This window comes from Staurois parvus, unplaced genomic scaffold (genome assembly GCF_062004578.1).
Source record: "Staurois parvus isolate SC_StPar_1 unplaced genomic scaffold, SC_StPar_1.0 ptg000372l, whole genome shotgun sequence".
NCBI lineage: Eukaryota > Metazoa > Chordata > Amphibia > Anura > Ranidae > Staurois > Staurois parvus.
In genome coordinates this window covers 1570511-1593224 of record NW_028318168.1, presented here as the reverse complement: position 1 = coordinate 1593224, position 22714 = coordinate 1570511, and the positions used below count along the sequence as shown (strand labels likewise).

Here is a 22714-nt window from a genome sequence, read left to right as displayed (position 1 = left end):
GGTGCCCCAGTACAAGCTGCTTGCTGTGGGGGCACACGACAGGACAGAGTGAGCAGGAGCGCTGGCGGGGAACCCGAGAAGGAGGATCTGGGCTGCTCTGTGCAAAATCATTGCACAGAGCAGGTAAGTATGAAATAATAAAAAAAAAAAAAAAAAAAAAAAAACAAACAAGAAGACATTAGTATCACTTTCAGAAAGTAAAGGTGTCAGGAGCCACCATGGCGTGTGACTCGGCGCAGGCGCAGTATGCCGATTTGCACTGTTGTGCGGGCACTAGGTCCTCGGTGGCCATGACGACGGCGGAACCCGCGCATGCGCACTCGGGACCGTGGTCACGCCTGGCTCCAATGACAGTGCAGGGCGCGCTATTTAAATCTGCTCTGCACTGACACTGGTTGCCGTATGGTCTTATCTGCCTGTTCCTGCTCCTGTTATCTGTTAATTGATTGTTGCCGACCCTGCTTGATCCTGACCGTGCTGCCTTCTCCTGCCCTGACCCCTGGCTTTTCTGACCTCTCTCTGGATACCCCCATTGGATCTGACCTCCTGTTACTGACCCAGCGAATGCACAGATTTTTATAATTATTTTTAATTTTTTTTCCTGTAATGCTGTCCCTATCCTTGTGAGGAAAACATGGTCAGCGTTGGCAATGCAATTTGGGCACTCCCATAAAAAAAAAAAAGAAAAAAGTCCTAGGCCTATACACAATCTTGTCCCTATGCAAATATAAAAATAGCTGCTTCCATTCCCAAAATGTTCCTTTTCTGGTCACCTCTACATGTTAGGAGTGTTGGGGAGAGGCTCTAGCCAGCTATTTTTGCTCACCTCTCCAGTGGTGAATGGCACAGAATGTGGCTGACAAACCACTTCTCTTTTTAAAACTACCTAGTACTGAGCAGTCACTTGCCTGCAAGTGCTGTTGTGCCCTTTACTCATCCTCCTTCACCCAAGTGGACATCAGTCATTTCTATGGACCTCCCTCCCAATGCTGTCTTTTTATCCTCCTCAAGGGCTCATAGCAGTCATTTTTGACTGCTAATTAACTTTTTTTGCTTTTTTGAGGCGCTGTACCTAGGACAATGGCAGGTTGCCAGACATCATTATTATAGACCATAAGGTCTTCAATCACTGTTAATTTGCACAGAAGGCCATCTCTGTACTCGACCAACAATTGGAATTTCATGAGTCAGCAGGAGGCAAAGAAGGAATGTGAAAAGGAGTGTTGGGGTACTAAAGGTTAGGAGGAGGAGTGTTGGTAGTAAAGAGAAAGTTTTTAGTGGAGGCTTTAAGAGTAACATTTCACCCCTCCCTGATACAAGGGGAAAATTGGTAGGATCTACTGCCGCAATCGTAGAGTAAACTCCAAAATAACCCATTCTGATGAAAAGAAATGGTTGGCCAAGTTTCCTCATGGTGTCTGGATCCACTGCACTGTAGACATGTATGAATGTGGAAAACCTAAAAGCATAGGCTGGTCACCCTTCCACAAGATTGCATTGGTCACTTGTTGCTGAAAAAGGCAATGCTGCTCTTTGTGTGCAGCAAGTCACTACACCTGTTTAAGCAAGCACAGTGGGCAGGGATGTCAAGTCTTAAGTGAAATGCTTCCAAGCAATTATATCCCCCAACTTAAAGGCAGGGCAGCCTTTTTCTGCCATCACAATTGGGGAATTATCTTGTTATAGCTCCACATTAGTATCAGAGATAGTTCATGCAAACCAAATGGAACTCCATATCTAAAGAGAATTGATGTGAGTGCCAAAACAAAAAGGTCTTCTATTCATCTTACTTTCTTGTGATGATCACTTGGAGACCAAGCAGATCAAAGCTCATGAATATTTTCTGTTTGCCAAAGCAGACTTTACTCACTTGCCTGACAAAGATGAAGAGTTGGAAGAGAATGCATCAGAAGCTCATCTGTAATGCACAATGGCTCCAATATGCTGTGTTTGTTGCAGTATTTAACATGTTCCTAGCTAATGTGAGGCCAATTTTATCTGCACAAGATTAAGAAAAGACTCATTGAAAGAGTTTCTGTAATCCTCAGAAGCCATTTAAAATTTATGGAACTCTTACAAGCCCCCTTAATTAAATTAAACCCCCCCTTTATTAATTGATTCGATTATACAGTATTTTGCCACGAAGGAGACCTTTATACAATTGTCCAGATTTTGGCTGACATTTCATCAAAATGAAAAATAAAGTTTTCCATCTCTGCTTACTACATTTTGTTGTATACCACAGCTGTAGTTGTTGGTTCTACATGACAATGGATATATAGTAGCTACAGGTGTGTTACGTATGTACAAATGTACACAAAAGTAATGTACAAATTTCAAAAAACAAACATTTAGATATACCGTCAATGAATATTGCACATCATGTAAGAGTGTTAGTTTTTAATTATCAGTGTAAGACCCAAAGTTTTAGCTTATTTTCTCATTTGTACAGCTAATTTAATGATGTGTGCCATGTTAAATGACTTTTCTTTCAAAAGCAGTATCCTCAATCTCTTTGAAAGAAATAAAAGGTAGCACAGATCCAAGAAAACGTTTTTCCTGTTCCTTAATCTTAAGTTTTTGATTATAATGATAGATACAAATCTGTTTCTGCTTTGCTTAGTGCCCATTGAAAAGATTAATTTGTTGAGAATAGACTAAGCAAAGGCACTATTTAAAAATAAGATGCCTCATCAGACATAATGAAGGAAGAAAGTCATCATCAATTTATGCAGAGTTGGCTTTGCCAGTTGTTATGCATCCCTCAGTAGCGGCTTATTTATATTTCTATCAGTGCATATGTTACAATTATTGTTCTCCAAACAATACCTTTGAAAAATCTGCTTGACATAAAAATGAAAAAATGAAAAATGAAAAAAAGACAATACAATTCATTATTTTGTTCTGTTTACTATTATTGCTCACTTTTTTTATGAAACAGCTTATGAACATAATTACCTAAAAAGATAAAACAAACAGAAATATTATTTAGAACTTAGAGATTTTCAGAATATACAAGTTAACATTGAAATGTATCAATGAACTGTTGACAAAACAACTGAATTTGAATGTTTTTCTCTTACTGTGACTGTAAGTCAATACAGTATAGGAAATGTAAAGTATAATAACCTTGATTACATTATAGAACTCAAAAGATTTTGCCTTACAGATAACCTAGCATCAATTTTTTTTGTTAGGTTCATGTTTGCTAAGCAATGTGTAAGTAGCACTTACATGTGTTTATTACCTCTAACTGAGATAACAATGTTGTCTGGTGGAGAGAAAGGTCAGGGAGAGTACTATCTTTGTTTACACTTCATCCAAGGTAAGAATTGGATTGAGATTCTGTATCAGAGATGACACAATCATGTAATTTCTGGTGCTTGCACAGTTCTGGTCTGTGTTCACATATGTCTGACACAGATGAGTATCTGATGCCAAATCTCACCTGCTAAAGTACATGCAGGTGAGTGGTATAATTTTGTTGTTTTGTTAATTGGGGGAGAAGATAATGAGGAAATACTTCCTCCTGACTGAGGAAGATTCATGAGAGGATCTCAGCCTAGACAAAGTCACCTGACTAGAGACCAAAAATAATTTTTAGTAATAGGAGGTAGAACATTTTTAAAAATGTTAAAAACGTTATGTAAAAATTATTTGTTGTTGTATATTTTGACGTGGCAGGAATTTAGTTAGCCATGCAGGCTTTTAAAGTTACAGAAAGGTTTACTTTATTTACTAGGGAGATGGCTGGGGCACACCATGCTAAATTATTCTGTGGGGAACAAAATAAGTCAAATTGTTTCTCTTTGTAATATTTCCACTGATATCAAATTACCTTGTGTAGCAATCGTACGTACAGAGATGGACGTGGTCATCCATCTTGCTCAAGACCCTCCATCTTGTATCTCTCTTTCCCTCCAATCCCCCTCCTCAGGAATGTCGTCTGTGTGTGTATGCAGAGTTCAAAAGGCATCAGGCCCCATCTGGAGAGCTTCATGGTTATAAATCCCAAATTATCTGGTGCCCGGGTGTCTGTTAGCTTCTCAATCTGAGGTAATCGTAAAACCATAAACCAGTCCTTCACTGGGCTTCAAAGACATTCCAGCTAGCCGTAAAACAGACCTCACATTTAAAACCCACTTTTCCATATAATTTTATACCTTAAGGTAGGAAATAATTACATAAACAAAGTATATATTTGAATAGCTCAGTTTAATGTGAGTTGTCTGCATGCAAGCCAACAGTTTATCTGGTGATACTGCACAAAATGATTGCATGGTTTTACACAGTAGTACTCTGTGCTGTTTAAGTATTTGGTTTCTTAAAAAATAGTAAAGGAAACAAAATTAATGCAGGAGATCTTAAAGTTAACCCCAGGCAGATATTAAAATACACCAATGTAGGCAGCTATGTATTTATAAAAAAAGAATCTTCAAAGTCCAACTCTGTCTCAGCCAATCACATCCAGCTACATACAGTAAACAGCGTTATGTTCTGACAGGAAGGAGCCTTCTCATCCTGCTCCCAGAAAAAAAAAACAAAAAAAGAAAAACGCGAGCTAGACTGAGCGCTGCTCAACCATTTATGGAAAAGTTTGTATTTTCTGAATGAATTCAAGGCTTCCTCCGATTGGTTGGGACAGAGGTGGGCGAGTTACATCACAATCTACTGTACACCCCAAGAAAACAGAGGAAGTTTTGTGTTCATTTATAAAATATAAAACTTCCTCTGAATGGCTAAGCAGCACTCAGCATGACTTGATTTTGTTCTGGGAGTGGAACAGAAGTTCCCTTCCCTCTGTCAGAACACAGCACCGTATACTGTATGTAGTTGAGGCTACATAACAGTTCATATGGAATTGACAGCCGCTGCATGTTCGTGAACCAACATTCAGATTGGTCCGAATGAACTATTTAACCACTTCCCGACCACCCTATAGCAGAAGTACTGCTACAGGGTGGCAGGGCTGTGCAAAATCACGTATATATACGTAATTTTGTCTTTCTGAGCAGGGGGAGCATGTGCACCGCTCTACCTGCACATCCATTGGCTGCTTCAGCTGTTGATCACCAGGTTCTGTCCAGAGATTCCCCACCATTACCTGACGATTAGAGATGAGCGAATTATTCAAAAATTCGATTCGGCTGATTCGCCGAATTTGAGGAAGAAATTCGATTTGATGCGAATTAATTCGCTACGAATTTAACTTATTAAAAGGGTTTCTAGGCTTCAGAGAGCCTTTAAATTAGTGCAGAACACTGTACCTTTAATTTAAATGCCCTTGGAGATGAGGAAGGACAAGGAGAAGGAGAAGGATGAGAAGAAGGAGAAGGATGAGAAGATGGAGAAGGAGAAGGATGAGAAGATGGAGAAGGAGAAGGATGAGAAGATGGAGAAGGAGAAGGATGAGAAGATGGAGAAGGAGAAGGATGAGAAGATGGAGAAGGAGAAGGATGAGAAGATGGAGAAGGAGAAGGATGAGAAGATGGAGAAGGAGAAGGATGAGAAGATGGAGAAGGAGAAGGATGAGAAGATGGAGAAGGAGAAGGAGAAGGATGAGAAGAAGGAGAAGAAGGAGAAGGAGGAGAAGAAGGAGAAGGAGGAGAAGAAGGAGAAGGAGGAGAAGAAGGAGAAGGAGGAGAAGGAGAAGGATGAGAAGAAGGAGAAGAAGGAGAAGAAGGAGAAGGAGGAGAAGAAGGAGAAGAAGAAGGAGAAGAAGAAGGAGAAGAAGAAGGAGAAGAAGAAGGAGAAGAAGGAGGAGAAGAAGGAGAAGAAGGAGGAGAAGGAGGAGAAGGAGGAGAAGGAGGAGAAGGAGGAGAAGGAGGAGAAGGAGGAGAAGGAGGAGAAGGAGGAGAAGGAGGAGAAGGAGGAGAAGGAGGAGAAGGATGAGAAGGAGGAGAAGGATGAGAAGGAGGAGAAGGATGAGAAGAAGGAGAAGGATGAGAAGAAGGAGAAGGATGAGAAGAAGGAGAAGGATGAGAAGAAGGAGAAGGATGAGAAGAAGGAGAAGGATGAGAAGAAGGAGAAGGATGAGAAGAAGGAGAAGGATGAGAAGAAGGAGAAGGATGAGAAGAAGGAGAAGGATGAGAAGAAGGAGAAGGATGAGAAGAAGGAGAAGGATGAGAAGAAGGAGAAGGATGAGAAGGATGAGAAGAAGGATGAGAAGAAGGATGAGAAGGAGAAGGATGAGAAGGATGAGAAGAAGGATGAGAAGAAGGAGAAGGATGAGAAGAAGGAGAAGGATGAGAAGAAGGAGAAGGATGAGAAGAAGGAGAAGGATGAGAAGAAGGAGAAGGATGAGAAGGAGAAGGATGAGAAGAAGAAGATGGATGAGAAGAGGAAGAAGGATGAGAAGAAGAAGAAGGATGAGAAGAAGGAGAAGGATGAGAAGAAGGAGAAGGATGAGAAGAAGGATGAGAAGAAGGAGAAGGATGAGAAGAAGGATGAGAAGAAGGAGAAGGATGAGAAGAAGGAGAAGGAGGATGAGAAGAAGGAGAAGGAGAATGAGAAGGAGGAGGATGAGAAGAAGGAGAAGGAGAAGGATGAGAAGAAGGAGAAGGATGAGAAGAAGGAGAAGGATGAGAAGAAGGAGAAGGATGAGAAGAAGGAGAAGGATGAGAAGAAGGAGTTTCAACCGCTGTATGGAGTGAATGTCACAGAACTGTCAGAAATAGGCTATTTCTGACAGTTCTGTGACATTCACTCCATACAGCGGTTGAAACATAGCCTATGTTTCAACCGCTGTATCTATCTGCAGAGCTCCGCTAAGTGTATCTGCAGAGCTCTGCTATTTCTGACAGTTCTGCGACATTCCCTCCATACAGCGGTTGAAACATTGTATCTATTTGTTTCCATAAATGGAAACAAATAGATACAATGTTTCAACCGCTGTATGGAGGGAATGTCACAGAACTGTCAGAAATAGCGGAGCTCTGCAGATACACTTAGCGGAGCTCTGCAGATACACTTTTTGCCGGCTTGGAATTCTTATTTTCATCCTACTTCTTCTTCTTCATCCTCATCCTCTTCTTCTTCTGAGGATGAGGATGAGGATGAAGAAGAAGAAGAAGAAGGATGAAAATAAGAAGAATTCCAAGCCGGCAAAAAGTGTATCTGCAGAGCTCCTCTAAGTGTATCTGCAGAATAGAGGAGCTCTGCAGATACACTTTTTGCCGGCTTGGAATTCTTCTTATTTTCATCCTACTACTTCTTCATCCTCATCCTCAGAAGAAGAGGATGAGGATGAGGATTAAGAGGAAGAAGAAGAAGAAGAAGAAGAAGAAGAAGTAGGATGAAAATAAGAAGAATTCCAAGCCGGCAAAAAGTGTATCTGCAGAGCTCCTCTATTCTGCAGATACACTTAGAGGAGCTCTGCAGATACACTTTTTGCCGGCTTGGAATTCTTCTTATTTTCATCCTACTTCTTCTTCTTCTTCTTCATCCTCATCCTCAGAAGAAGAAGAAGAGGATGAAGAGGAAGAAGAAGAAGAAGTAGGATGAAAATAAGAAGAATTCCAAGCCGGCAAAAAGTGTATCTGCAGAGCTCCTCTAAGTGTATCTGCAGAATAGAGGTGCTCTGCAGATACACTTTTTGCCGGCTTGGAATTCTTCTTATTTTCATCCTACTTCTTCTTCTTCTTCTTCTTCTTCTTCTTCTTCTTCATCCTCATCCTCTTCTTCTTCTGAGGATGAGGATGAGGAAGAAGAAGAAGTAGGATGAAAATAAGAATAATTCCAAACCGGCAAAAAGTGTATCTGCAGAGTTCCTCTATTTCTGACAGTTCTCTGACTTTCACATTTACAGCGGTTGAAACATTGTATCTGTTTCCAAATAAAAACATCTGTATCCTAAATGGAAACAAATAGATACAATGTTTCAACCGCTGTACATGTGAAGGAACTGTCAGAGAACTGTCAGAAATAGCGGAGCTCTCTGCAGGGACACTTTTGCCGGCTAATCGGGAAAAATCCGATTCGCGCACCCAAAGTAGGCTAATATTCGGATTCTACGCGAATCGAATTTTTCCTGAAATTCGAATCGAATTCCACTTCGCCTGGTTCGATTCGCTCATCTCTACTGACGATCACCAAGGAACAGTGACAGAGGAGAAGTCTGCATATAAACAATACAGATCTCTCCCCTGTCAGCACCAGCACTCTGCTTTGTATTGTTCTGCATACCAGAGCAATACAAAGCATCGTGCTTACACAGTAAAGCACACAAAGCACGCATAGTAAAACAGCACACAGTTAGCCCTTTGATGCCCCAGATGTTAACCCTTTTCTGCCCAGTGTCATTAGTACAGTGGTAGTGCTTTTTATTATCACTGATCACTGTAATAGTGTCAGTGGGGATGTCACTGGCAGTTAGCCAGTTCCCCCTAAGTGTCAGAATGCCCGCCACAGTCCCTCAATAAGTTGCTGATCACCGCCATTACTAGTATTTAAAAAAAAAATTCTAGTATATATACACTGCCATTTGCAGACGCTATAACTTTCACGTAAATCAATTAATTTACATGTATTGGGATTTTTTTTTAACAAAGACACGTAGCAGAATACATTTTGGCCTAAATATATGCCGAAATTAGATTTTTTTACATTTTTACTGGAAAAGTTTTTCAAAATTGGTCTTTTTTTGTTTATAGCGCAAAAAATAAATGCACAGGTGATCAAATTTGTGGGAAAAAAAAAAAAGGACATAAATTTATGTACAGCATTGTATGACCGCGCAATTGTCCATTAAAATAACGCAGCACTGTACGCAGCACTGTAATGCAAAAAAATGGCCTGGTCAGGAAGGGGGGTAAATCCTCTGGAGGGCCAGTTGTTAAAGTTCACTAAAACATGAATGCTAAGCTTCAATTAATTCCCAACTCCTCCCCCCATAGTAACCCCTCCCCACACCCAAGCCTTTAAAGAAAAATGTATACATACGTTGCATAAAGTCACAGGTTCTCTTCACCATCTTTGTCTTCTGAAGAAAGGCAGATACAGATTTCTGCAAAGAGTGGAACCACACCACCTAATGATGTTCTCCTGCGAGTTCAGAAATTGGCTCACAGCGGTTAAACAATGTGTGGCATCATTCAACCCAGGAGAGGGGGTGATATAACATTGTTGGACCAGTGAGTCTGTGCCGAAAATTGGGTATAGCAGCCTGAGTGATTTGTTTTAATCATGCTGGAGACTCATCTTACCTTACCCAGGCGGAGTTAAACTTTAATAACTATTCTCTCAAAGGTTATTATTTTATTTCACAGAATGTGATTTCATCACCACCTCAAGAAAGCTAATTTTCCCTGTTTCCCTCAGTAGACATCTGCTCATGGTTATCATCAAGCTGACTCTAATGAAGGCCTGTGTGATACATTTTGAACTGATTTTCATATTGATTTTATAATGGCCAATAATTTAACAGTCAGTGTTGTGATAGCATTAACATTAGTGGTAAAACTCCACTTATGGAGCAGTTAAGATATAAAAATGTTATACAACTTTGTGAATTGAACCATTTAAGATATAAGCTATTTAAAGTGAGATATTAAGAAAATAATAGCCCGACAAAAGAAAAATTGCTTTTTGAAACGAATGTATCATTCATATTGACGAAATGTTAAAGCTGTTGGCACATTAATTGGCCCAGTCACATGACCATAATATAAGAAAAATATAAGGCCAGGAGGTCAAGACTTTTCATAAGCTATAGAGCAATAAGTAATTATAGTAACACAAATAAATCATTCCATGAGAAAATGAGCATTGGCATGGATTGCTGAAAGTGAGGAAATGCAGCCAACCAAAGGCAATATTGTTATTGCACAATGGACATAAGAAAGAAACTGTCAAAAATGACTCCATTATTGATTACCAACCAGACAGATAGGAGCTAGGAGGTTCATATAAGGGAACACTGATTATGTCAAAAGGGACTTTGTATAACAATGTCTGATTTGACTGATATGGCAGGAGTGCTGCACAGTTGCTGGCTCTGTGTGGTTGGCTTGGAGGAGAATAACAAACTAGTGCATCAAGGGGAAAAGACAATATGCTGCAAAGTTCAACATTTTAAATAATGCAACACTTGTGGGTTTATGTACACAGTTGATCGGTTTTGTATTGTTATTTTAAACAAAAATATGGTTCTGCATCTGGCCTTACCAGCTTCCACTGTGACAGAAGACAAAAGACAATACTCTGCTTAATTTATAGCTCTTCCACTTCTGTTATCAAAATGTCCTACTAATTAAGGTTTCTCTATATAAAGAGGACCTGAGCCATGTGAACTGTGCTTCCCTAAAAGAAGCAAAAAAAAAAAAAACAGTCATAAATATTACCTGTAGGTTCCCTGCAGCTGATTTTGCCCCACCCTTACTGGCTTTGCTCTGAACTGTATTTCTTTTAGGAGGTAGCCATCGTGGTAGAGGAGGGGCTTTGCTTTCTCATGTTTTAGTGGAGTGGAAATTTACTCGCCATTCTCAGAGGCAGGCACAAGCCATTTAACTCATTTTCCCACAACTCCCAGGGTTCCTGGATATGCCTAAGAGATAAGTTTCATTACTTCCATCCCTCAGCAGCCCAGACAGATCAAACCTGATGCAGCAGAGGTAACTTGGCAAGTGGTCTACAGCCAGTGTCAGAACCAGGTTGCAGGCAGCTGGATCAGTGCCTGTCAGGAATGGACTTGCCAGTAATGGTGGGACTCACCTGCCTTGTGGGCTGCAGTACCAGAGCTGGCCAGCGGGTGCTCCCAGCAATCAGAGACTCAACCCTGCAGCCAGCCAAACACCTGAAGCTGATTATGCAGGTGTATTTAAGGGATGGCCAGACCTGCAGCCTTAGTCTGGGCCTTGGTGTGTGTGTTTTTCCTGGGCCCCTGTATCTTGTTACCTGCATCCCTGTTCCTGTCCCTGTTCCTGTCCCTGTCTGACTGATTCGTTGCCGACCCTGCCTGATCTGGACCTCTGCTGACTTCTCCTGTTTTATCCCTGGCTTGTGACCCCGACCATTCTCTGTCTGACCCCCTGTACCTACCTGCCCGTTAGTTGCTGTACCCGGCTCGTGACCCGACTACTCTCTGCCTCCTCCTCCTGTTCCTACCTGCCCAATTGTTATTGACCCGGCCTGCCTGACGACGCTTGCATTGTATGTATTGTTATCTGTGGGTGGTTTGGTTCGTTTGCACTGTGTTATGTTTTAGTATTGCACTGCGTTTATGTATTGTTAGTGTTAATAAATTATATTGTTTATAACATATCTGAAGCCTGCGTTTCCCTGCGTCAGTTCACATACCTCTGGTCATACCCTGGAGCCCTGACAGTGCCTCTCTGGAAGACTCAGCTTCTGTGGGGAGCCTCTCCTTAATTGCTACACTTGAGCTCTAGTTCCAGTGGGGTGGTCCTGTGTCCTTGGACCACCACATTTTCAGTGTTGTCAGAGCTACTCTTAACCTTACTGAGAGGGACACTGTTTTTGAGGATACGTTCAAGTAACTATTTGTGTTCTGAACTGTTCTACTGAAGTAGTGATTCCTAGCTAGACACTTTGTTGTTCTAGTCTTATAGAGAGTACGCTATTCAGCCACTCATTACTCTGAGTCACGAAGACATTACTGTAAATAGGTTTGTGTAGCTTTCATTATCTATTTTGTATTATTCTACAGTGTAAGCATGCTCTTAAGCCGGCCATAGACAAAGCAATTTTCTTTACTGAAACCACAGGTTGAAGGAAAGAAAATCACTCGATTCCCACATACAGATAGTGTTGATGGGGAAATCTCTATCACAGAGCTATTGTGTTCTCTGGGTGGGGGGAGCCATCCTCAATGGGAGAACACCGTGATTATTGATAGCGGCTAAAATGGCCACTAGCAATAATCACATGTAAAATCAAACAGGCTGATTGTACCAAAGTTGATCAACCAGGTACATTCAAGCCTGTCCATACATGGTTTGAATCTTGGCTGGTCCCTGCGGAATCGGCCAGGATTCAAACCATCTTTGGCCGGCTTTAATCATTCTGAACCTATTTTGCATTCTTGATCCTAAAACTGGCCATAGATGGTTCTTTTTTTTTCCATTCAGGCAGTGGGCTGAAAAAAAAACAAAAAAAAACAAAAAAAAAAAGACAGATTCCTCCACCCACAGAAGCAAGGTGGATGCACCCACACAAGCAAGGTGGATGGAGGAATGACTCTCCACCCTACTCCCAGCAACTGCAGCTGTCAGAATACACTGATCAGCAACTTCAGAAATTGTCCTGCATATACCTTTGACATAAATTGATCAAACTATTGATTTCGATCTGTGTGTGAAGCATTGTAAGTACCTGAATTTGACTTGGTATTGGCCTTTCTGAGCTCTACTGTATGGACTTTGCAATGAACTGTAAGAGGCTAAGGGGGAAATGCAGTAGAAACAAAAGTGCCAGTTAGGTGTGCTGCAGTGCAAGGCGCATATTGATAGAAGGAAAGCGCATAATGACTCATAATGGGCAGCACAGTGGCTAAATGGTTAGCATTTCCACCTGGCAGCACTAGGGTTGTTGGTTCGAATCCCAGCCATGGCACCACCTGCCTGGAGTTTGCATGTTCTCCCTATGCCTCCGTGGGTTTCCTCCGGGTACTCTGGTTTCCTCCCACACTCCAAAGACATGCTGGTAGGTTAATTGGATCCTGTCTAAATTGGCCCTAGTATGTGTATGTATGAATGTGAGTTAGGGACCTTAGATTTTACACCCCTTGAGTGTTAGGGACTGATGTGAATGTACAATATATATGTGTAAAGCGCTGCATAAATTGACGGCGCTATATAAGTACCTGAAATAAATAATAAAAAATAATGACAGAGAGATGATATTATCAGTGTGCTGCTTCTTTCATTGTTCAATCACAGGGTAGGGTTGGTAAGGAGATCAATAAATGAAAGTAAAACTGCAGCATATTAAGATCTGTCCTTGCTAGGCATAGCTGTGCTGTGTGGTAGAGCTGGTAAATCTCAGGAATGCATGGGCATGGCTTTAAGCAGTCTATACAAACAGTATGGTTTACCTGGTTGCTTGTGTTCTAAAACACCTTTTAGAAGGTCAGTGGCGCTGGCATATTTCATGAAGCGCTTTGCCCTCAGTTCTTCAAACCATTCACCCGTTAGCAGTTTCAGGCATCTGCAATCCAATCTCTGCTTCTTAATCTTTCTAAGGAAATCAAACATTATACAAATGATTAATATAGGCCAGCATTACTATTTCTACATAGAATGCATCATTATAAAATTCTGACTCTGTGCAACATGTCAAGGTGTATTTCCATGCATATTTCAAACCAATTAAAATGCATTGACATCAGAAAAATCAATATATCTTTGTTCACCAAAGTGTTGTATGCATGCTACATAGACATTTTTGGTATGGTATTCTAAATACAGTATGGAATGGAATCAGTTGAAATTGGAGTCTTCCAAACACAGCACAATCAAATCACTTTAATTACATAGCAATTCAAAAAACTTACATTTTGGAGAGAACCAGCTCTCTCCAGAACTGGAATTTTACAATGAAAGAAGCTTCTAAAATTCTGACGCCATCTTTGCTCATTTACTACCTTTAAATTGATTATATACTTGGAATTTAGAATTATCAATGTATTTAGAACCTAATGATTAAAAGAGAACAGTGACAATTTCTCCATTTTACAGGTTACAATGATGTCACACACTCTAAACCAACCTTCTCCTTTGAGGTTTTTCCTGTATGGTGGTAGAAAAGTAGCTCAGGCATAGCAGTATAGTTTTCATCCTGCATTAGCAAATAAGTATTGCTGGCCCTCAGACACAACTGATCAGATTGCCAGGTACAGGAGCAGGACCAATGAAATTGCTCTTGTACCATGTGATCGCTGTGTCCAATTACAGTGATCACATAGTAAACATTGAAGCCAAAAGTAAACATTGGTTCTCTCTCCTCCCACAGAGATCGCCTATGAGAGGAGAGAGAAATGTTATTGTAGCCTGTGAGTGTATCCTGCCTGTCACACTTCATGTACACTCACAGATTCCAGTGCCAGCCTGCCCACAGTATCCCTGATCACTACCCGCATTTTAGTGTCACCAGTGCTCACAGTAACACTGCCATACCCGATACCAACATCCTGATCACCGCCATACTTCATACCAGTGTCCTAATCACTGCCACACTAGTGTCCTGATCTCTGCCATACCCCATACCAACATCCTGATCAATGTCATTCCACATACCAGCATCCTGATCACTGCCGTACACCATACCAGTGTCCTGATCACAGTCTTATTAGTGTCTTTATCACAGCCATACCAGCATAATGATCACAGCCATACCAGCGTAATGATCACAGCCATACCAGCGTAATGATCACAGCCATACCAGCACAATGATCACAGCCATACCAGCACAATGATTACAGCCATACCAGCACAATGATTACAGCCATACCAGCACAATGATTACAGCCAGAGGCAGACTGACCATTCGAGCACTCGGGCACTGCCCGAGGGCCCGGGGTTGGTAGGGGGCCCCATGAAATGCCTCTGGTACCTTTTATGGGCTTTTGTGGGTGTGCTTTGAGTGTGGGCAAGGACACTGGGGGCCCCATGATCCCCTATTGCCCGGGGGCCCCATGAGTTGTCAATTCACCCCTGATCACAGCTATACCAGCGTAATGATCACTGCAATACCACCGTAATGATCATTACCATACCAGCTTCCTCCTGATTACATCATACCAGTGCCAGGATCAGCAGAACTAGTGTTCCAAATTTTTTTCTCTGTCCTAGTGCCCCAGTGCCTCCAAACATGTGATAGGTAATCAGGAAATTAGATGCATAATTTATGCCCCTAGACTGCCTTAAGGTGCTTCTTGGATTTTTGGCCTCTCTGCGTGACTAGGCTCTGACATGTGCTATCCCCATACTCAGGAGTAGCAGAATGTATTTTGGGGTGTAATTCTAAGTAGGCCTATGCAGTGTGTGAGAAATTGCCAACTTTATGTAAAAAATTAATTTTCATGTTCTTTCCATATTTTCAGAAAAAAAACTGTGGCAAAAAGGGAAGTCTTAAAAAGACTCACCATGCCTCCTGAAAGTTACCTTGGGGTGTTTGCTCTCCAAAATGTGATCATTTTGTGGGTGTTTCCACTGTCCTGGTGCTCCAGGACCTCCGAAAAATGTAATAGGTAGTCAGAAAATTAGATGCCTAATTTATGCCCCTGGAATGCCTAAAGATGCTCTTGGGATTTTGGGCCCCTCTCGGCTATGAAAAAATCTCACATGTGGTATCCCCGTACAGAGGAGGCATAGCAGAATGTGTTTTGGGGTGCAATTGTAAGTACGCCCATGCAATATGTGATAAATAACTTGTTAAATTGGCAAGAAATTGTATTTAAATTTCTTCATTTTCCAAAACACTGACAAAAAATTACAACTTCAAAGACCTTCGCCACGCCACCTAATACCTTGGACTGTCTACTTTCCAAAAGGGGGTCATTTAGGGTGTATTTGCATTGTCCTAGTATATTAGGGCCTCAAGAAATGAGATAGGCAGTTGGTAAATCAGGACTGATCAATTTTCAAATATACTGTATATACCATAGTTTGTAGACACTATACCTTTCATATAGACTACAGAATAAAAACGGATTTGGGTTATTTTTACCAAAGAAATGTAGCAGAATACATTTTGTCCTACATTTGTGAAGAACAGTACTAAGAAAATGTGTTTTTTTCAGTTTTTTCTTTATATAGCAAATTAATTTAAAAAAAAAACAAAAAAATGATGATTAAACACCAAGAGAAAGATCTGTCTAAAAAAATTTCATTTGGGTACAGTGTTGCATGCCTGAATAAGTCCATGTCTGAACTTGAGGTAGTTAAAATGAAGAATTCAGTGAGCACTATGAGTTTCGTTTTGTTGACTCTGGTATGATGCATGTGGTGAAGAGGATGGAGGAATATTAAACCATAATGGGGCTGCAGGCATTTTATGACCTCCCATAACCAATCAGATCAGGTGAGCGCACATCTTGAACACATACAGTAGAGAATATGGTATTGTTTGCAAGAAACTGTTTGACACATGGAAGTTAAATAAAAAACTGCACTCACCACCCTAATGTTCTCAGGTATGTGTACACCCAAGTGCAAAATGGTTCTAGCACACAAAATCCAAATCATATAAAAACACAAAAAAGGGAAACATTATTACATTAGATCAAAAAGTCCAGAAGGAAAGCCCATAAAAAAAACATGAAAAGTTGATATGATGGTAGCATCAGCAGTATCTCCTTCAAGCAGGATCTGGAGCAGTACCCGCCTCCAGAACTTGTAAACACCACAAACGAAAGAAAGAGGGAGCAGGAGCACCAATAACCGAGTGTGTTATTTAATGAAATACATCTATATATATGATGTGGGTGGATTTTTAAAATGGACTTATGACTGTAAAGTCTTTGAGCACATTTGACCTATGTATATATTTGTTTTTAAATGACTATAGTGTTGGGTCACATTTATAGTGCATGATAAAATCACACTTTTTTATGGACACCTGTTTTATAGATGCAATTACAATAATTTTGGGTCTTAACCACTTGCAACTGGGCACTTTCACTCCCTTCCTACCCAGGCCAATTTTCAGCTTTCAGCACTGTCACACTTTGAATGACAATTGAGCAGTCATGCAACACTGTACCCAAACCAAATGTGTATCTTTTTTAAAACAAATAGAGCATTCTTTTGGTGGTATTTAAACCACTGGGGTTTTTTTATGTTTTGCTAAACAAAAAAAAAAAAAAAAAAATAGATGTTTTAGTTTGTTATAAAATGTTGTAAATAAGCAATTTTTCTCCTTCACTGATGTGTGCTTATGAGGGTGCTCTGATGGGCACTGATAGGTATCATTGATAGACACTGAAAGGCAGCACTGATAGGTGACACTGATAGGCAGCACTGATGGGCATTGATGGACAGCACTGACTGGCACGAATAGGTGGCACTGATGGATACTGATAGACTGCACTGATGAGGAGGCAATGATGGGCATTGCAAGGCATCTCTGATGGACACTGATAGGCAGCACTGATAGACTGCACTGATGAGGAGGTACTGATAAGCATTGACAGGCATCACTAAGGGGCACTGAAAGGCACCTCTAATGGGCACTGATCGGCAGCACTGATGGGGATGCACAGATGATCAGTGCCCTGACTATCAGTGTAGATGTCCCTTCTGAGCAATGTAGCTTACCAGCTCCTCTCCTCATGCGCTGGTCGGCATGAGGAGAGGACTGCCGATAACCTACATTTCTTGTTTACATGTGCTCAGCTGTAATTGGACACAGCCGATTACATGGAAAAGCTTACGTCATTGGCTCTCTACCATGATTGGTGATCCACTGTGTCCAAAGGGACACAGTGCACCACCAATTGCCGTGCACCCGCAGGGGCACAAACGCAGCTAGAGTATGAGGACATCATGTGATGTCCTCCCAGATTGAGAGCTTCCACCCGTCCATTTCCCTATACGGCGTACAGGAAGCGGTTAAAGAGGTGAGGTTAATGACTGCATTTTCACGAGTAATAACATCAATTATAAAGTATAGATTTTTTTCTTTTTAATTTCTGTGCTGGAATCCCCTTTAAACAATGTCCTCATATCCCTTGTTCTTACTAACATTTTCCCCATTTGTAAAAGAAATGGACCTGCAATGTCTGCTGCCACAAAAGAATTGAGAATTGATAATGCTCCACAACAGAGGTAATAGATATGTAGACATGGTTCTCTGTATTAAATTCGATCATTCTTACACTTGAAATATTATATTCTGTGCTTCTTTGATCACATTTTTCTTTTATTACGCTAAAGCACTGCAAGGTTTGATTTAACAAAAATTATATTTTATTAACATCAGGTGTACCACAGCATTCATACATGAGTCAACAAATTTGTTCATCTACAATAATGATATTCAAGGACTGTATAATGTGTATTTCAGTGGCAATATTTTATTTATTTTTTTATAGTTGCAGAACCTCTAAAATCTGAGCCTCAATGTCCCAAATGATAGTATTAAGTAAACTAGGAGTCCTTAGTCACCAACATAATGAGAAACTACATAAACTTATTGGACGCCAGACGTTTTCACCCCCACTCCCTGATCCAGGGCATTCCAGTAGGACAATATCTAAAAGGCATGGAGGAACTGTTCAGATCCCCTGGACTTTGAGAAGGAAGCATCAAACTTATGCAAACGATTTACTAAGCGAGGATATAAAAAGAAATGGTTGGCAAAGGCATATCACAGAGCAAGGGAGGCTGCCTGTGAGAAATTAATCTTTGGACCCAGGGGGAGTCTTTCAAGTGATCAGGAAACAAAATATACAATATACAGAATTATCAGAAAATATAAAAAAGATATCTGTGCTAAGCATTGGCATTCTCACGGAGGATGCTTCAGTTGAAAAATATATTAACAATCGTCTGAACCTGATCTATAGAAAGGCTAAATCCCTAGCAGATCTACTGTTCCACAGTGACCTTAATTGGTCTCCTCCTAAGCCGTGCTTGTTACCAGGTATGCATAGATGCAGTTGAGGTGATGTCTGCCCCTCTGTGATTGAGGGTGACAGTTTGACCTTGCCGACTGGCAGGACCCTAAGGTGCAGACAAATTGTGGCACATCTGGAGTTGTATACATTATTTTCTGTGCCTGGGGATCTTTCTATGTCGGCAAGACCATCCACAAGAGATTCCAAGGCCATCTTTACGAGAATTCCACCTATCACCTCAAATTCCCATTGGCAAGACATGTATCTTAAACACAATAGTGATCCCAAACACCTCCAATGTTAGGTGCTGGAGGTTGTCTCCCATGATACTAGGGGGGGGAGACTTTGACAAAGTGGTTCTCCAACATGAGACTGGGTGGATATGGGAACATGAAGCCACAAAACCCCCAGGCTTGAATGAAAGCCTCAGCTTTGCCCCCTTCCTAACAGCCTATAGCTTTCCTCTTCATCCAAATTCCCCTTTTGGGTCCCTTTTTTTTTTTTAAATAAATTCTGGGTTTTGTTCTTTTTGATTAAAATATTTTCTATATAATATAGGGCTGTGTGGTGTTTGGCACACCATTTTGACAAGAAAATCTTAGTGACTTGCTGTTAATGTTTACAGTTTGTATGCTGTGTGCCCTTTTGGGTCTCTATCTCTCTTTTCCCTCCTCTTTTGTTCCTCGCCACATCAAGTGGGGAGGAGCAGGGGAGGAGGCTGGACTGGCCCTTCTGTGATAGCTCTCCTTTAATATGGTTTATTTCTCAATGTATCTCCAGATCGATCACTATGTTATCTATAATGTCCACTAGATGGCGCACTGGAGACCTTGTGTAAACTGTATTGGTATTTTAAGTACATATATGGGTTTTTTTTCCATTGTGCATGCGTGTGACGTCATCACGCATGCTATGTGATGATGCAGCAACGTCCCACAAATGCACAATAGAGGTAAAGTGTCCATTTTCACTGCCTAACCCAGGAACATGTCAAATAATTTTGAGCCTACCTCTGAGGCAGCCGGTTGTACCGGCGAAACCGGTCAGGAATGGGCTACCACCCCAGGGAACTTCCTACGGATCTCCACATGTGATAAGTACTTCAACTCTACTATAAATGCTCCTTAGATGCTCTAATGTTGCCAACTCTGGAGAAGAAACCTCTTTGTTGATATGCTAATATGCATGTTAAGGGACTGCCTCTATTGTTGTCTCAACTCTGCCTATGATACTATTCTGCTAATTTTGGAAGAGACTTCTCTGTTGACAAGTTTATGCACTTTGAAGGGACTGCCTCATTACCTTTTCAATTCTGCATAAAATACTATTCCTATACTTTCACTCCATCAGTTTGGAGAAGCTTTACTTTCAAGATCACCAAAACAATTCAAAGGACTCCCTATGGATGGGACCCGGACGAGAATTTTTTCCATCTAATGTATGAGGGAGGTTTTTATGGTTTATGTTCTCCTCTGGATGGTGCCCCAAAATTAGGTACTATTTTCACACAGCTGCCTTATTAAATATCCTCCTCTGGACTACATGTGTATGTTGATGCGTTGTCTGGGACTGCCTATTTTCATCTCAATAGGACATGTCCGATTGCTAGATCAGTGTAAGAGGGAGGCCTTTACAGAGTATAGTACCCTCCCCTGGACTACACGATTCCACATATCTATGGGATTCCATTATATCCTTTATCAATGGTAATTTTGTCTGGCAGCCATTATATACATGATACAGAGCATGTTTCCCTCAAAGAGGACTGTGAATGATCAAGCTTTGTAATTCTACGTATGAAGCATATGCATTTTTATGGCAAGAGTTACTAATGTTACCAACTGATCTGTTTATTGTTGGGTACTCCCCTTTGGGGGTTGTTACTCAGGACCTGTGGAGTGTGGAATGATTTTTTCTGTTTTTAGAAAAGTCTATGTTTAATAAAAATGATTGTGCGCCACTGACCACCGCCCCTTTCCAAAGTATTGTTTTTTCGAATATGAATACATATAAACAAACCCAAAAAACTCTGGTTGAGTCCATAACTAGCAGTGTTTTTATGTAGTTTCGCATTTTTTTTATAGTTGCCTTCAGAAATTTGCTGAAATGTGTATGCACTACACAGTGATAACAACATTATCAACTCAGCTGCTCAAGTTTCGTAAAACTTTTTACATGATATTGAAGCAATTAATTTCAGTCAATACAGAGACAGTTTGAGTCAGGACACAAACAAGCTCAGTGGCAGGGAGCACCTATTACACTCTCGCTATCAAAGCAAATAGATACTCAGTCAACTAAAGCAATGGTCCATTACCTAAAGAAAGACAGTTCTAATCAAACATGTCCTTAGGGAAAGAACACTCTGTTTTCAGCTATGTAAATGCAGTTTGATATAAAGGATTAAATGTACATAAACAGGTCTTTGTACAAATGTGTTTTAATACACCAAGCAAAGTTTTGGACAGCAGCTATTATAGTTGAATTCCACTCATTATATTAAAAAAAAACACCATTTATCCCAGTTATGTCTTCATTAATCCACATCAATCTTTTGAACACAGATAGTATAAAGCATGTCTTTTTTTTAAAGGATGAGTTAACCTTTTACCAAAAATATTAAAATGTACAATTTTTTTCCCCAGGTAAAAATATGTGCATTTACTATTTTTGTTTTGGGAGCCTGGAAAGCATTGCACCAATGATCAGCAGATCACCATGCAATGGCAGGTGCCATACAGAACTCCTTCAGACCTGTCAGTGTATCTGTGTGCTTGTACCTTGTATGGGCTAGCAGATAAACACTGACAGGAAGAATTAATGAACTACAACAGCGCTTAACAACACTGTGGTAGTTCACGGATAGCTACAAGCCGACAGCTGCAAAAGCTGTCCGTATTTGTATTTTTCCCATTCCTAGAATACTGTGAATGAGTGACGCGGCTGAGCGAGCAGAGCCCCACATGGCCACTTTTTTTAAAAATTATGACAGCTGTCAGGGGGGTTATTACAATGGGGAACCAGAGGGGAGCAGGGGTTGGTCCTTTTTAACATGTTACACCCTGAATATGGGTGTAACATGTAACGAAACATGAACTTACCCTTTAAGCTTAGTAATCCCCTGAAGAGCAGCCATAAGAGACAGAGGGTCAGAACTTAGGGCCCAACCAATTGGGGCCCTATTGCTTTTCAAATTTTTACACTGTGAATGTGTTTATAGAAGGGGAATAACAAATCCCAGGTTGCCACTTTTCCTTTGTTGTCAAATCAAAAAAATTGAGTATGCCAAGACATATATATGTATTTTAACGGAATAATAGCCATTGGTTTAGAGGTGGTAGCAATAGTATCAGTATAGGGTTTTGGCCAGTGGCATATCATCCTTGTGTGCTGTGCGTGCAGGGTACATGGGCCCGAGGCAAGTGGACCCAACTGCACCCTGACACAGACAAGACTATAGTTCCAGCCATTACTGCCCACAGTCGCTGCCAGCACTAGCAGAGGGATATACTGTATTTGCCTCACTCCCCAAGTGAGTGCAGAGAATGGGGCTGTGCCCCAAGAGCCGGATTAGATTCATCAGATGGCAGCAGTATTGGCAGCCTGGCAAGAAGGGACCCACATGCACTTTTTTTCTGGTAAGACTTAACATGTACTGATACTACAGTGAGGCACAGGCTTCAGTGTTTGCTATACTATTACTGCTGACAGGAGTAGTAATAGTATACAGTGCAAACACTGTCTGATGATACAGCCACAACACCTGTGATCTTCATTACCATGATGATGATCACATTGTACAGTCTGTATATAGTACAGTAAGCCAGTCTATAATTGGTTGCAGGAAAGAAAATCGCTTTATTCCCCCATCAATATAATCAGTGTTGATGAGGGAATCCCTCCTGTGGAGCTATTGTGTTCCGTATGGGTGGGGAGCTATCCCTGCTGGGAGAACACAGTGATTATTGATAGTGGCTATAACCTTCTCTTTACACTGATACACATACGGGGGGCAGGACCTGGACCTGGGTTAAAGGGGGCTTCCAGATTCATATAAATCACCCCCCCCCCGCTCCTAAGGTTGGGGGGGGGGGGAAGTGGCCCTTGTCCTCATCAACATGGGGACTACGTGCTTTGGGG

At 41.0% G+C, this 22714-nt stretch overlaps 1 protein-coding gene across 1 annotated transcript in view; it reads right to left on the bottom strand.

Annotated features, from left to right (window-relative positions):
* The window catches only part of LOC149456162 (uncharacterized), a 200355-nt gene that overhangs the window by 113196 nt on the left and 64445 nt on the right, over nt 1–22714 (bottom strand). Inside the window, exon 2 of the mRNA XM_089685346.1 lies at nt 13052–13194. Within this exon, the coding sequence (XP_089541472.1) occupies nt 13052–13194 (143 nt within the window). The remainder of the gene's footprint in view (nt 1–13051; nt 13195–22714) is intronic.